Below are 13,309 nucleotides of genomic sequence, written 5' to 3'. Positions count from 1 at the left end.
TAATGGTATGATGATGCTGCATCACACTGACCATCAGCTCACCTCAGGCAGCTGTCAGCAATTCCCCTTTTCCTCAAGTTTACCATTTCCTACTAAAAAAAGGTGGTTGTGTTTCCTATAAAAGCTCAGCTTTCAGCTATCGGGGCACTTTAAAACAATTAGTCTTCTGCAGATTACTTTTTGTCCACTAAATAACATTAGAAGATTATTTTCGGGAGGATTGTAAATTAAGTTTTAGTTTCATCAAGAAAGCAACAAAAATCCGTACTCAGAAATCCACAGGTGTCTCTAGTGAAGTTTCCCAAGCTGCCACCTCTTCATGCACACTTGTGTGTGTTTCCAGCAACAAAATTGAGAAGAACCACTCCTGCCATCAGGAATGCTAATACATCCATGCAGTTAAAGAGCAGTCACATCCATTCTCTTCTGCAAAACACAGGCTCCACTCTCCTTGATAGCCCTAATAAGCCTTCTCTGCCTCAATTGCAATAAGAATTTATCTTCCTTTGAAGTACAATTCTGGATACTCACTTCTTATTCATTATGAGCTTTTCCAGGGCCATTTAAGACACTAATCTGTCTCTCTCTACCCTCAGGCAACACGGAATCACATTTCCTTCCCCTGCAGTGGAATGGAGATGGCAGCTGATTCCCTGTCACAGGATATCTTAGTACACCGTTTTCTCAGTTTTAAACTGGTCACCTCCAACCTTCAACAACAAAACGACTGTTATCAATCCGCACATCTTGTATTTCATTTAGCACAGTTTAATTTCATGTCTGCTATAGAAAACCTCTATGACAGAACCAGCTGATGCACCAGTCTTTCTCTGCAGGAATGACACCTCCAACTATCTAAGCATCTGGCTTCTCATCTCAGTAGTACACAAAAATAAAGGTCACTACAGGATACTGGAATACTTTCCCAGACATGTAAAATGATACCAGTTTACCTACAAGGAAACATATTTTCCCCAGTTTGGTCACCTCAATAACCAGACCAGTGTTTTACACTCTGCCTGCTTGAGAAGAGTGACAATTCAGTGCTTTACATCTGCTCAGAACGTATTACAGCCAGAAAGTAAATCTACAGCACGAATATATATTTTAAAAATTTTCTTCTTTGTTGAATAAAACTGTCCTTTACCAACCTTTTGTACCCACTCAAACACCTCAGAGAACCAAACTGCTATTCTATGTGTATGAAAGTCTGACTCTCCTGCAAGCTGCCTGGATGGTGCATGGAGACTCTTCCAAGTGCTAAGCAGGAAGGATTGTTTCTGTGGCTAGCGTGTTCCATTCCAGATGTTTTAAGATGCACCCAAGATTAAGAGCTAAAATTACTAACAGTAAACTGGACAGAGACATTCATTTTAAAGCAGAATTCAGAACAAAGACATTTTCTCAGAATGTCTGTGTAGTTTGAAAAGCACCTCCTTTTTGTTTGACCAGTGAATGTTAGCAGAGTCAGAACAATTTTATGCAGGATTAATATAAATTCCTAATATTCATCACTGCATTTAACAGCTGCTATAATAACCTCTTCAGTGAAAACACTCAAGTGTCTGACAGTCTTAAGTGTTCCCCACCCATATCCAAGACAAACACTATCAGCTTTTCCTTGGATGGTATTTACAGACAGTGACTCAACCGAAAAATAACTATAATAGAAAGCCAAGAGCCAAACAAACACACAAGTTTTATTCAAACTAATAAAATACTGCTGTAACTGGTTGGTGAAACTTTCCTAATTCTTTCAAAGACACTGTTAAATAACCCTCCTGAACCTCTGGGAGGGCACATAACAGAATTCACAATTCAAGCCCCTCAAAGGGCATTTTGACCTCTTGCCTTGCCCTGACCCATTTCAATGTGGATTTTGCATTTTCTTCTATTCCAGAGTGTAAGAGGTCAAAGGATGGGAATTGCTGAGTTTCCTCCTGTGTTCCCAAAGCAACCCAAGACAGATCTGGGCTCTTCTCTTGCTTGTCTGGGCAGAGAGGCTGCCTTGTCCAAAGTGCAGCAATGTGCAGGCAAGGCAGTACCTCAAAGGGAGTCCCAGGTGTCCGGACACCTCACAGCAGAATTCTTTATTTCTTTTGGCAAACCAAAGCACTGAAAATTTGGAAGGGTTAATGATGCAGATAAAGGGAGGGAAAAAGAAAGAAGATGCACTCATAGTGTACATTAAATTCAGTCACCAGTGGAGTTTTTTGAGATTTCAAAATCCTTTTCCAACTCACTGCTCTAAGCAAAAAAGGAACAATCTGCTCAAAGTCTCTATGGGTTCACTTCATCAACAATGCAGTGAGTTTTCAGATGACTTCAGTATAAAATTTCTTCACCTCTCCATATTTCTCTGGAGAAAAAAGCATAATACTAGGCAGGCTATTCCATAAAAATATGGCACTTGTATGTCCAAAAAAGTTGACACAGATGTCTAAGTTTGTAGAAAAGTTGATTTTATGTGGCTATCACAATAAAAAGATATATTTATGTTTATATATCTATATATTCATACACACACATAATGAAATACAAAGGTCATGACAGTCTTTATTGGAATAAGGATGTTGACAGATTTGGTGACATGGCATAATCAAATTATTCCATTTTTCCAGGATACAGTGGAATGTTTACTCTGCTATAAATGTCAGCCTTGTGAGCTGAAACTGATTTTGTCCCATGATCTTTAATGTCTCAAATAAGGAAATAAGATGCTTACTTAGGGATTAGTAACAGCCCAAGCCTACCAGGTACTTGATTATTGAGTCCATCCCAGTGCAGCCTCTGCCCAGAGCACTGAAACAACTCTGATTGGTGCCCATTAAGTAATTTAGTATAAAGCTTGCAGGTAAAAGAATTAATCATCCTCATCAGCAAACGATGTGCTAGGAACCTTTCCCTCTGCTTCTAAAGCAGTTCTCTCTTTCACTATAATTAAGCATCATTATTTCAACACGCTGCTTCTCCCAAAAGTAATCTTTTCTAAGTATGGACAGTGTATTAATTACAAACCCAAATTTTAAAGAAGAAAGTGTTTTTATTAAAATTAAGATCCCTTTTAGAGAAGTTGTGATTCAATGACTTTACTGTGAATTTCATCAGGCAATCTTTATGTGCAGGTAACAGGAAAACTTGGACTTGTAACCAGGCTTTTATAGAGAAAGGTTTTCCATTTTAAAACAATGGACAGGGAAACAGTTTTTAAATTCTCACGCACAAGCCTGAACTGCAGAGTCAACTTTTCAGCATTGGCACCCCGACCATGATTTGTTTATGTTGGAGCTTAGAGCCAAGGAGAGAATTTTAGCATTTTAGTTACCCAGACACACAATTAATACTTCAGCAGCCTTTCCTTTCCAATTGATCTGGTTCACATGACAAATGATGAACATCTCACTTGTCAGTGTCTTAAGCAGTAGTTTCAAGATCTGAAGTGTTTGACAGAGCTGCTGGAACATTTGAAATTTCACTGCCTCACTTTCCTAATTAACACACGAGCTCCAGACAGCCAGGTTGACATTTTGCAGTTAGGTAAAGGAAGTTAACTACAGTTCTGTTAAACACTGAAAGTTTGAAGATCTAAGGTCTGTTCTTAAAAGGCACTTGGGAATTAAATTCATGCTTTTGCACCCAGACTTGGAACTACAGTTTATTATAGTCACACTTAGATAGTTAAGAAAATCTTCATCAAAACGATTAAGACCAGCAGCACACACTTTCCTTGCTCTGAAAGAACACAAATCTTTTTCACTGCAAGTGTATCACCGAGTTTCTCATCTGCCATTTCTTGCAAGAAGATGTAATTTAACAGCTTACATAATGTTACTGCTTTATGATGAATACTGTGGTTGCTAGCACAAAAACCATTGTTACTTCAAAAACGCTGGAAGAGGAAGGAAAAGCCTCAAGACTCAGTTTGAGAGAATAAAACTCAACAGGTCACATGTCCACATCAGTATTTTGACCCAAACCAGAATTTTCCCAGCAATTTTAATGAGGTGAATTACTCACTTAAGTAAGTATCTAGATTCACTGCATGAAGTCTTTCAGCTGATTACTGACAGCAGATTAAACATTTAAATATTTAAATGCAGTTTATTCAGAGTATTCATCACTTTTCATCATGTTTCTTGTTAAATTCTGTCTTAACAGCATTTGTTTACATGACAGTAAGAAGTCTAAAAAGGCCCATATTCATAACACTTAACAGCTTCTAAAAGGCCAAAATGACCTTTTCCTTCCAAAATTAGTTATCTCATAGGCTCTGCATCTTAACTGCCAAAATCCCTCAGTGTCTTTGGCCACAGCTGTAGAAATGAAACTATTTGAAAGCCCATCTGAAAGTCCAACTTCCTCTATCCATAACAAAAGCTCCTAAAAATGTATTTTTATGACTGCCACAACCTACTGACTTGTAATCACAGAAGGGAATTAAACAGCACATGGACAAACTACAATTTTTGTTGTCTAAAATGCAACCATTTATTTCTACAGTCACACCATATTGGAAAAATATCAAAACTCTGGACAGACAGTTGAGTGACAAAATCTGTATTTGCAAAAACACTTCTATCATTAGAAATGTTTGCACTCCCAAAATCTTTAAAAACCTGGCCTAGTGACTTAACTTGTAGTGAAAAAACAAAGCTATATTTGCACAGATTTCAAATGTGTGCTTTTCATAACCACTGGTTCTATTTTCATGTGGTCATCAGGAACTATTTGCAGCAACAGGTAACAGATCAGTATTTTATATATCTGCTGCTGAATACATTTGTGAAGGATCACACAATCACTGACACCTTCCACCTCACAGAGCTCTTTACAGTTCTCCTGTATTCTTTTCAATGCTCTTAAACGTATTTTTAGGGGAAAGTTCTACTTTCCTACAGTGTTTTTTCTAAACCACAAAAATACACCTGAACAAATCTCACAAAGCTGCATCCATAAATAAAATTCTCTCTCAGAAACAAAGGAACTTGAGTAAATATTCATATTACTTCCGCAACCTGAGATACTCATTAGCAGCTCTCATACTTACACTCCCACAGCAACAGACCACATCTTTCCTTTGACTTCTTTACACCAAAACAGAGGTCATGGCCACAGATAGCAACAAAGAACCACAAGCAGGAAAGTCATGCAGTCTGAATAATCCTGAACCCAACTTTCATTCTCTGATGCTCATTGTGCAAAAGCATGATACAGGACTGGTCATCAAATCCAACCATCCCTGACAGGGAAGGACTGTGTACTTCTGTGGTGTGTTATCATCCCAAATTACCTCTTTGTTGGTGGTTTTTTTTCTCCTAATTCTAGGAGAGAATGAATCAGAGATCTCCTCAGTGCAGAAAAAGGAAAAAAAAACTTCCTTCTAATTTTAGCCAAGTTTATTGAAACTGATGGTGGCCAATAGCACCAGACTGAAAGAAACTGAACTCTAGATTTTCTTCTTACAGTTCATCAGCAAGAAGTGATGCAACCCTCTACCACTCAGTACTTCAGGGTGACCTTCAGCTCTCTGTTTAATTGCTAACACATTCTATTTCACAGGCAGCCTGCTTATCTAGTATAAAACACCCAAAACAATCCTTTGTTCATTTATTAAGTCACAAGGACTTTTGCTTTTCTTGAGGGAAAAAAAAGAGCCAGTACTTGCCAAGACATAGTTTAGTAATACAAGGCAGATGATCCTTTCATTTGCTTGAAATTACAAGTAACTTGTTTTCAATCAGCAATTACACACAATTCCCCAACTCAGTTACATCATCTAGTTTGATAGTTATCAAATACGTCAATCCCAAGGCTGAAATGCTGACACACTCCAGTCTGAAATGGCAACATGATGTAAGCACTCAAAAAAAAAAGTTTGAGAATAGTACTGACAAAGTTTTGTGTGTGCTTGCTCCATTATTTAACGTCTACCAAACAGGGAGGAAGCTGCATTCCTTTTATTACAGACAACTCCATTTAAAAATATTTAGTCAGGAAAGAAATTAAGCCTTACCTCTGGTTTACTGAGGCTGGATGACACAAGAGAACCTGATCCCACATCCAGATCCCACTGTTTTCTCCCACTGTTTTCTGGATCCAGTGCAGCAATTCGTCCATCCAGAGTGCTGATAATCACTAGAGATCTGCAAGGTGGAAACATTCACAGTCAGAACTGCAGCAGGATGGACTTCGCCTATTAGCTGCCTTTTATGCTCAGTAAAGTCCAACTCCAACCCTTAAGTTAGGTGTCTGTATTCTGCAGAAAAGCAATTCAACTGGGTAGCTCTACCCAGACCAACAGCAGAGCAGAAGAGCTGAAGTCTCAGGCTGGATGTCATAAACCAATTTCCATGTTGTAAGACACTTTCAGAGCTCAGATTCAGGGGAAGGCAGTTGACTTTTTGCTCTTGCATGCAGATGTTACCACTACAATACTGAATGAGATCATCTTTTTGGAGATATTTATACAAACAACATGGATCCCACTTCTTCCAGTCCCTTCCAAACTGATCTTTAATACATCCTTCAAAACAACCTAAACCCGAAACTATTAACCCAACCAACCAGGATGTAAGAAATATTAAGTTGCAACTAAGTTTTCAATGATTTTGGATTAAACACCAAACTTCTGGGATATTTTGTAAGTCTCTGAATTAAACAAGTCCCTCCAAAGGCACACACAGGGCAGTAGAAACAACCTCCAAAACCTGCAGACCATGAAGAAACGAAACTGGGTTTTGCAGCTTGGGCTTTAAGTAGCCTGACGTCTGGGGATGGGGGGCCATGGCAGGCTGGCTGCCGATTTCTACAGTGCCTGGAGCTCCTCATTTTCAGTAAATCTTGTTTCTTACAGAGCTGCACAATTAGAATAAGCATTTCTGGTTGGGCTAGAGCTCCAGCATTAGAATAAACAAACAAACAAAATAAACAACACATCAGAGACAAAGCACTGACAAGGCATTTCTGAAGGGCCTTTTTTTTTTTTTCCTTGAAGATTGTTTCTCTCTGACCTGAAAAAGCTGAGATTGTGTTGTCAGTTTGGCTTGCAGCAGCTCACCAGTCTTCAAAGGCAGAGGGAGTAGAACTTGATCACTTTACAGGCTGCTTGCACTGAGGGGGGCTGGATCTAGTGACCCAGAAGGACCTTTATAGTCACTGATTGCAATGAGAATAAGAAACTGTGCAAATAAAGTGATGGGGAGATTAACCAGTTTCAGAGGAGGGCGAAAGGGCAGGGGGCTGGTAGTGCACACACAGACATGTATATTAATCTTTACTTTAAACAATAAGGGACAATAAATTATTGAGCAGAACTCTGGCCAAATATATTCACTTGTCCAAAGTTAATGGTGTAGTAACACAGAATTTAGGGAAGGAATGATGGGGGTTATTAGTTTGCTTTAAGGAGGGAAAAACTGAAATCATGATCTAAAAAACATGTTCAGGGACAGTGGCTCATGACCTCTAACAAAGGTCGTGTAAAACATGGCCATTTTACATGGTAAAGCAACCCACACAATTTATAGGATTTTATAATGCTTATAGCACTACACTACTATAAGAGAAAAAACTAAGCATATCTTTAACTTGTTCCAGAAATGCCATAGCAGCTCCTACTTCTGAAGGTGGCCGAGCATCACATTCCTCAAAAAGCTGAGTTTAAGAAACTGTTAGAAAAATACCAATTGTGCAAATATTTGCATAGTAGAAGATATAAGTTTTTATAATCTGATTACAAACGCTTTTTCCAACTGCACAGAAATGTAGACTGGGTTAATAATAAACCAGATTGCAGGAGATTGACTATTTTCAAGTACTGTAAACAAGTGCTCACACACTAAAGGCCTTGGACACATATTTAACACAATCTGTTTGCTTTATGGTAAAGCAATTTATCTGAAACCCTCTAGCATTGCATAAGAAAATATTATTCCAAGTGGGTCTACTTAAATTTTATGTTGATCCTCCTGACAACTAGGTTATAAAAAGAGGTAGAAATGCAGCTAGAATGAAGGGAATTTTGGCAGCCGTACCACAGACAAGACAAATCCTAAAATCACACTGTGAAATGTTTTCTTCCCATGTGCTCCCATTGTTTTCCTTTATCTAATTCTTCCTCTTTGACTTCTCCCTCAAGTAACAAATGTTCCATGCCTTTGTCACTCACATTTCTGTATTATCTCTCCCCACCAGATGCAAACCTCAGCCTTCCCTAGGAGTTACCTCACTATTTAAGGCTCTCCACCACCACTCAAGGCGGTGGTTTTGGAATCTGTACCTGCACCCTGACCTCCAGCCACCCAAAGGGTGCTGAAACCACACTTCAGTTTTAAGTTTAGCGGATTAGGAAAGAGGAGGGGAGTGTGGGGAACCTTTGTGCCAGCAGCACACACTTGGAGGAACTGGTTTAACCAAACACTTCTGCACACTGTAAAAATCCTGGCTTTTCTTGGGTGCACTGGCACTGAGGGTCAGTCCCCAGCTGGAGAATGGACTTTGATTCACCTACTGAGCACACACTTCCATGAGACAGAGGAGCAGAACCAGCCCAGCTGTATATAAATCTTAGGTGTGGCTACCTTTAGAACTGGAACTAGATGTAAGAAAAACATCCATTTCTCTCTGCTTTTTAAATAACTGATTCATTTTCAAATAAGTAGCCACATTTTGGGTTGCAACTTCATCTTGCTCTTCAGTGAAAACCACATATCAGGAAAAAAGAGCTAAAACTCCTTACTCTTCTGCTAAAATCCTTCATTCCTTGCTCTATTTGTCTGCGAGTTAAAATCTCAGTACCTGTTCTCTTCTTCTCTGATGGACTCCAGTAAGTGAAAACCCCATCACTTGAACTCTAATTGGTGTGAGAGCTGAAATTTGTGCCCAACACTCTCTCTAGTTACACTTTCTCACTGTCAAATTTTCCCTTCCCTTTTTCTGTGTGAGATTCCAGTGCTTGCAGCTTTGTGTACCGGGAGCATGAAGTGGTGACAGGAGATCTTTCTGTTGCTCAGGTAGTCTAGTCAAGCACTAAATTAACACATTAAGATAAAAGCAATTTAGGCAACTACTTCAAGAAAATATTTCTTGAATATTAAAAACAAACAGGCAGGTGACTTGCTTTTTGTCACCCCACAGTGCCACTGTGGGCTTACTGCAGTGTATTATGTCAATTCTTACATCAAATTCTTAGAAACATGAGAAGAATACAGCCACAGTTCCAGAACAGAGTCCTTTCAGCCACCTGTTTGCCAGCCTTCGCTGGCTCAAGATGTCAGGGCTGCAATTCCTGTAATTCCATTACATTAAACTGTAAAAGTGTATTTTTGATGTGTCTTTGGGCCAAATGATTGACAAACTGAAAGCAGAAGGAATTCCTGACTCAGTTTCTATTTTGGTTAGGCCTGATAAACTCTCTTATTCTCTGAAAAACAGCACCTTATGGCTGGCTTTATTAACATCACTTCCTGACTGGGGTAAAGCTGAAAGACTGCCTCCACCAAAGATGCCATTTTCCAGGAACACACAGGTTTACTGAGAACATTACCAACCCAGGTTCTCTTCTGAGAAGGGAAAACACAAAATATTACCCAGCTTAAGGTCAAAAGTCACAACTTTAACACCACAGAAGTGAGGAGAAAACAGCATCAAGGCTGTGTCAATACTTTGTTGACAGTAAATCACAGACTATACCAGGGAGTGAATCACATCACAGGGATACAAAAGAAAGAAAGAAAGAAAAAAAAAATCCCTATGACCAATACCACAAAATTATATTCCAATAGTCTCCACAAGCCTGGACCAGAACAAAAAAGATACAAAAAGAAATGACTCAAAATGAGGCATCACTTAAATCCTGGGATCCCTCGCTTGAAAAATCAACATCAGTAAAATGAAGACCTGCATTTCTCCTTGCCTTGAGCTGCTGGTCCAGAATATATTGTGACAGAGGAGAAGAAAATCCCTTCTGGGCCCTTACAGATGGCCAACAGCAGGACGAAAGCAAGGGGCCAGTGGATGCAGCACACACAGATATCAGTAATCGGAGCAGCTGGCAGAGAACAAGCTGATGCTGTGCAGGGAGATTTTACTCACACTTTGTCACTATGAAAGCACATCTGGACACATTTCCCTGACCCCAACCATCTGAAAACAGCCCCTGTGGCTGAATGAAAATGTTTTCTTACCAGTTCCTATCCTCTTTTGCTCACAGACAGGAACTTGTTATTCCAGGGCAGTGATATTGTCCCCTCCTTTAAATGATGCAGAATATCTACTGCAAAGTTCCACATACACTGACAAAAGGCCAGTCCTGGGCCTTGACACCTTTGTTAGTGCCCCACAATGATCACAGCCCACTTTGGGAGACCAAGAGGCCTGAGCACAGAGCTGCTCTACCTTGAAGAAGTGAAGGTATGATTTACCCACAAACAAAAGGGCTAAGATAGCAAGGGGAGTTGTAAACAGGATAGAGGAGGAGCAATTCTTTAGTTCATCCACACCCTTTCCCTGCACCAAACTTTGCATTTATTCAAGTAAGTTGTTTTTGTTGGAAAAACACATCAGAACTCATCATCATCATGGCACATTTACCACTGTTCCTGTTTCAGTCGAAAAGAATCATCAAACTCTCAACCCTCAAAAGTCCATGGGGACATTGCAAATATGGCTGTTTGTTAAACTTGAACTCTAAGCAGCTATTCCAACATCAAACCCTGTATGTAAAGAGCATAGGAAATCACTAATCCTCCTATTTTCTTTTAGAAAAACAAAAGAAATCTTCAAACCAAGATGATTACATTCATTTGCCTACAGCAAAGACAGCTGGGGTTTTGGTTTTGTTCTTTTTATTCCAGATTATATTGACCTCTATATTGCCTGTGTATTGCTGAAGAACAATTAGCTGAGATGAGCGGATATCTCAGAAACACAGATTAAAAAATAAATGCACACAAACACTATGGCCAGGCAGCCATTCTATTTTTATTTGATGACAGCAAATCTGTTCCTACATACTAATCAATTACAGAGCAGCTACATTTAATCTCAGGCTTAATTTACTACATTGAACATCTTCAGTGTATTCTACTTAGCTCTAGAAGTCAAACAGAAAATATATTTTTAAAAATTTCCTAGGCTAAACAAACAAGGTTCCTATCAAAACCTGAATACAGTAGAATTGCAATAAACCAGGTGGTATTTTGATCACCTGATACACAAAAGAATGATCCTGTTGCTAACTGGTGAGACTGTCCTCCAAGAAAACAGGGCGCCAAGTTATCAGCCTGTTTCTTGTTTTGAGTGAATGCTTGGGCATACTAAAAACAAGCTTTGGGCTATTCATTTTCATGTTTTCAAATACAGCAGGCATTTAGTCATGCTGTTCTTCCTTTAAACTCTGGCTGTGGCTTATCATCTCTTCGTTAACAGCCAATTCAGAAACAGACTGGAATCGGCTCAGTAACATTTCTGCACTTGAGTCATTCATCTAAGTCTTCCTTTTGCCGGAGCTTCTTGCCACACGCAGTTATTAAGATTTTTATTTCCCCTTCTTACATTCTGAAACTTGTTCATCAATTTGCCTAGCATGTTTGGCTTCCCCTCAGGCACACCCCAGTGTCTGCGCTGAACAGGCAATTAAGTACTCAGGGGGAACTGCATTTCCTTTAAAACAAAACGATGACAGAAAAGGACAGCGTGCTCTGAACAACTGCGAGCTGCGGGTATTGGGAAGAGTTCACACTCCAGATGCTTTAGGGTCTCCTTCCCACAGGCACAGAACTGGGACCAAGGCAAGGAAGGGATCGAGACGTGGTATTAGCGGGGTAAGCAGACGGGCCAGATGTCACATAGCGTGACATCCGGCAGCTTGTTTGTCTAAGAACTGAGACACCCTTTCTCCTTGCTAACAACGGCGTAAAGAACAAGCACCTCAGAGGTCCCGAAGTTCCTTTTCCTCATTGTCCCTGCCTCCTCCTCGGACCAGCCTGTCCATCCCTGCAGCGCTCCTCCAGCCCCAGCACGGGACTCATCCCTTCCAGCCCTTCTCCCTGCACCTCTCCTCCGGCCCTGGGACACTTCCCTGCGTGTCCCACAGTCCAGCCTCACGCACCTGCCTACGACACCCTTATTTCACCGCTTTCCCAACCACAATTCCATCCACGATACCCCTACAGCGCAACTCTCCCTCCTCCCCGCTTCCCGCTCCAACGCTCCCGACCCATCCCAGCGCCGTTCCCGTCCAAAGCCACTCCTGCACGGGCCCTGCCACAGACGACCCCCGGCACGCTGCAGCCCTTTCCCCACGCACTGCCCCCTCCCCGACACCCCCAGCTGCTGATTCCTACGCTGGACACAGTCGTGTGCCCCCCAGCACCCCTGGACCCGGCACCCTTCTCCCCTGAGGCGCCGTCCCCCGCCCTGCACCCCCACACCGGGGCCGAGCCCCCCTCCAGCACCTCCCCGCCGGGACCACTGACCCCCACCGCAGTCACAGACACCCTTCGACAGTCCCGACACCGAGCCCCATCCCAATCCCTGACACTGCCCATACCAGACCCTGATTCCCGACACTCCTCAGCCTCCCCAGGCACTGACCCCACCTCAGCCGCCCCACACCGACGCCCAGCCAGTCACTGACCCCCAGCCAGCCACCGACCCCCCTGAGGAACCCCAGCCCCCGGCAGCCATCCCAGGCACCGACACGCTCCCCAGCCAGCCCCAGGCATGACCCTCACCCCAGACACCGACCCCGCACTCTCACCTGGGCACTGAGCCCCGCTTCAGCCCCAAGCACTGATCCCACCCCAGTCACCGCCCTGCCCCGCTCACCTGCTGCCGGTCCGGGCCTCTCCGCTGCCCTCAGCGTCCGGCTCTCCGGGCCCTGCAGGGGCCACACCGCCCTCATCGTCCTCCACTGTCACGTCCGCGGAACCAGCGGGCAGAGCGGCGGGAGCGGCGGCCGCCCCCAGCCCAAACGCGGCCTCCACAGCCGCGGCATCGCTCGGCGGCGGCTCCGGGCCGCCCGCCGCTACCCCGAGCAGCACCAGCAACGCGAAGGCGGCCAGAGCGCTGCGGCCCCGCGGCCCCCGCATGGAGGGGCCCGGCTCGCCCGCCGCCGCTACCCGTTAGGACATGAACGCCGCTGTCGCTGTCGCCGCTGTCGCCGCCACAGAATGGGCGCCCGCCGCGCGCGCAGCCCTGCCCGCCGCGCCACGCCCGCCCGCCACGTACCGGCACCCCGCGCGCACCCGCCCCTGCGAGGCGGACACGCACCCCATTGGTCCGCCGCCACGCCGCTCAGCCCGCCGCT

At 42.9% G+C, this 13,309-nt stretch overlaps 1 protein-coding gene across 1 annotated transcript in view; it reads right to left on the bottom strand.

Annotated features, from left to right (window-relative positions):
• Positions 1 to 13,246, bottom strand: part of EIF2AK3 (eukaryotic translation initiation factor 2 alpha kinase 3) — a 42,937-nt gene extending 29,691 nt beyond the window's left edge. Inside the window, exons 1-2 of the mRNA XM_038135516.1 lie at positions 12,829 to 13,246; positions 6,014 to 6,143 (exon numbers count right to left, since the gene is read on the bottom strand). Of these exons, the coding sequence (XP_037991444.1) occupies positions 6,014 to 6,143; positions 12,829 to 13,091 (393 nt within the window). The 5' untranslated portion in view covers positions 13,092 to 13,246. The remainder of the gene's footprint in view (positions 1 to 6,013; positions 6,144 to 12,828) is intronic.
• Positions 13,247 to 13,309: the final 63 nt, after the last annotated feature.

The sequence above is a fragment of the Motacilla alba genome, chromosome 4, assembly GCF_015832195.1.
Source record: "Motacilla alba alba isolate MOTALB_02 chromosome 4, Motacilla_alba_V1.0_pri, whole genome shotgun sequence".
Classification (NCBI taxonomy): domain Eukaryota; kingdom Metazoa; phylum Chordata; class Aves; order Passeriformes; family Motacillidae; genus Motacilla; species Motacilla alba.
This window is presented reverse-complemented; position numbering and strand designations above follow the sequence as displayed.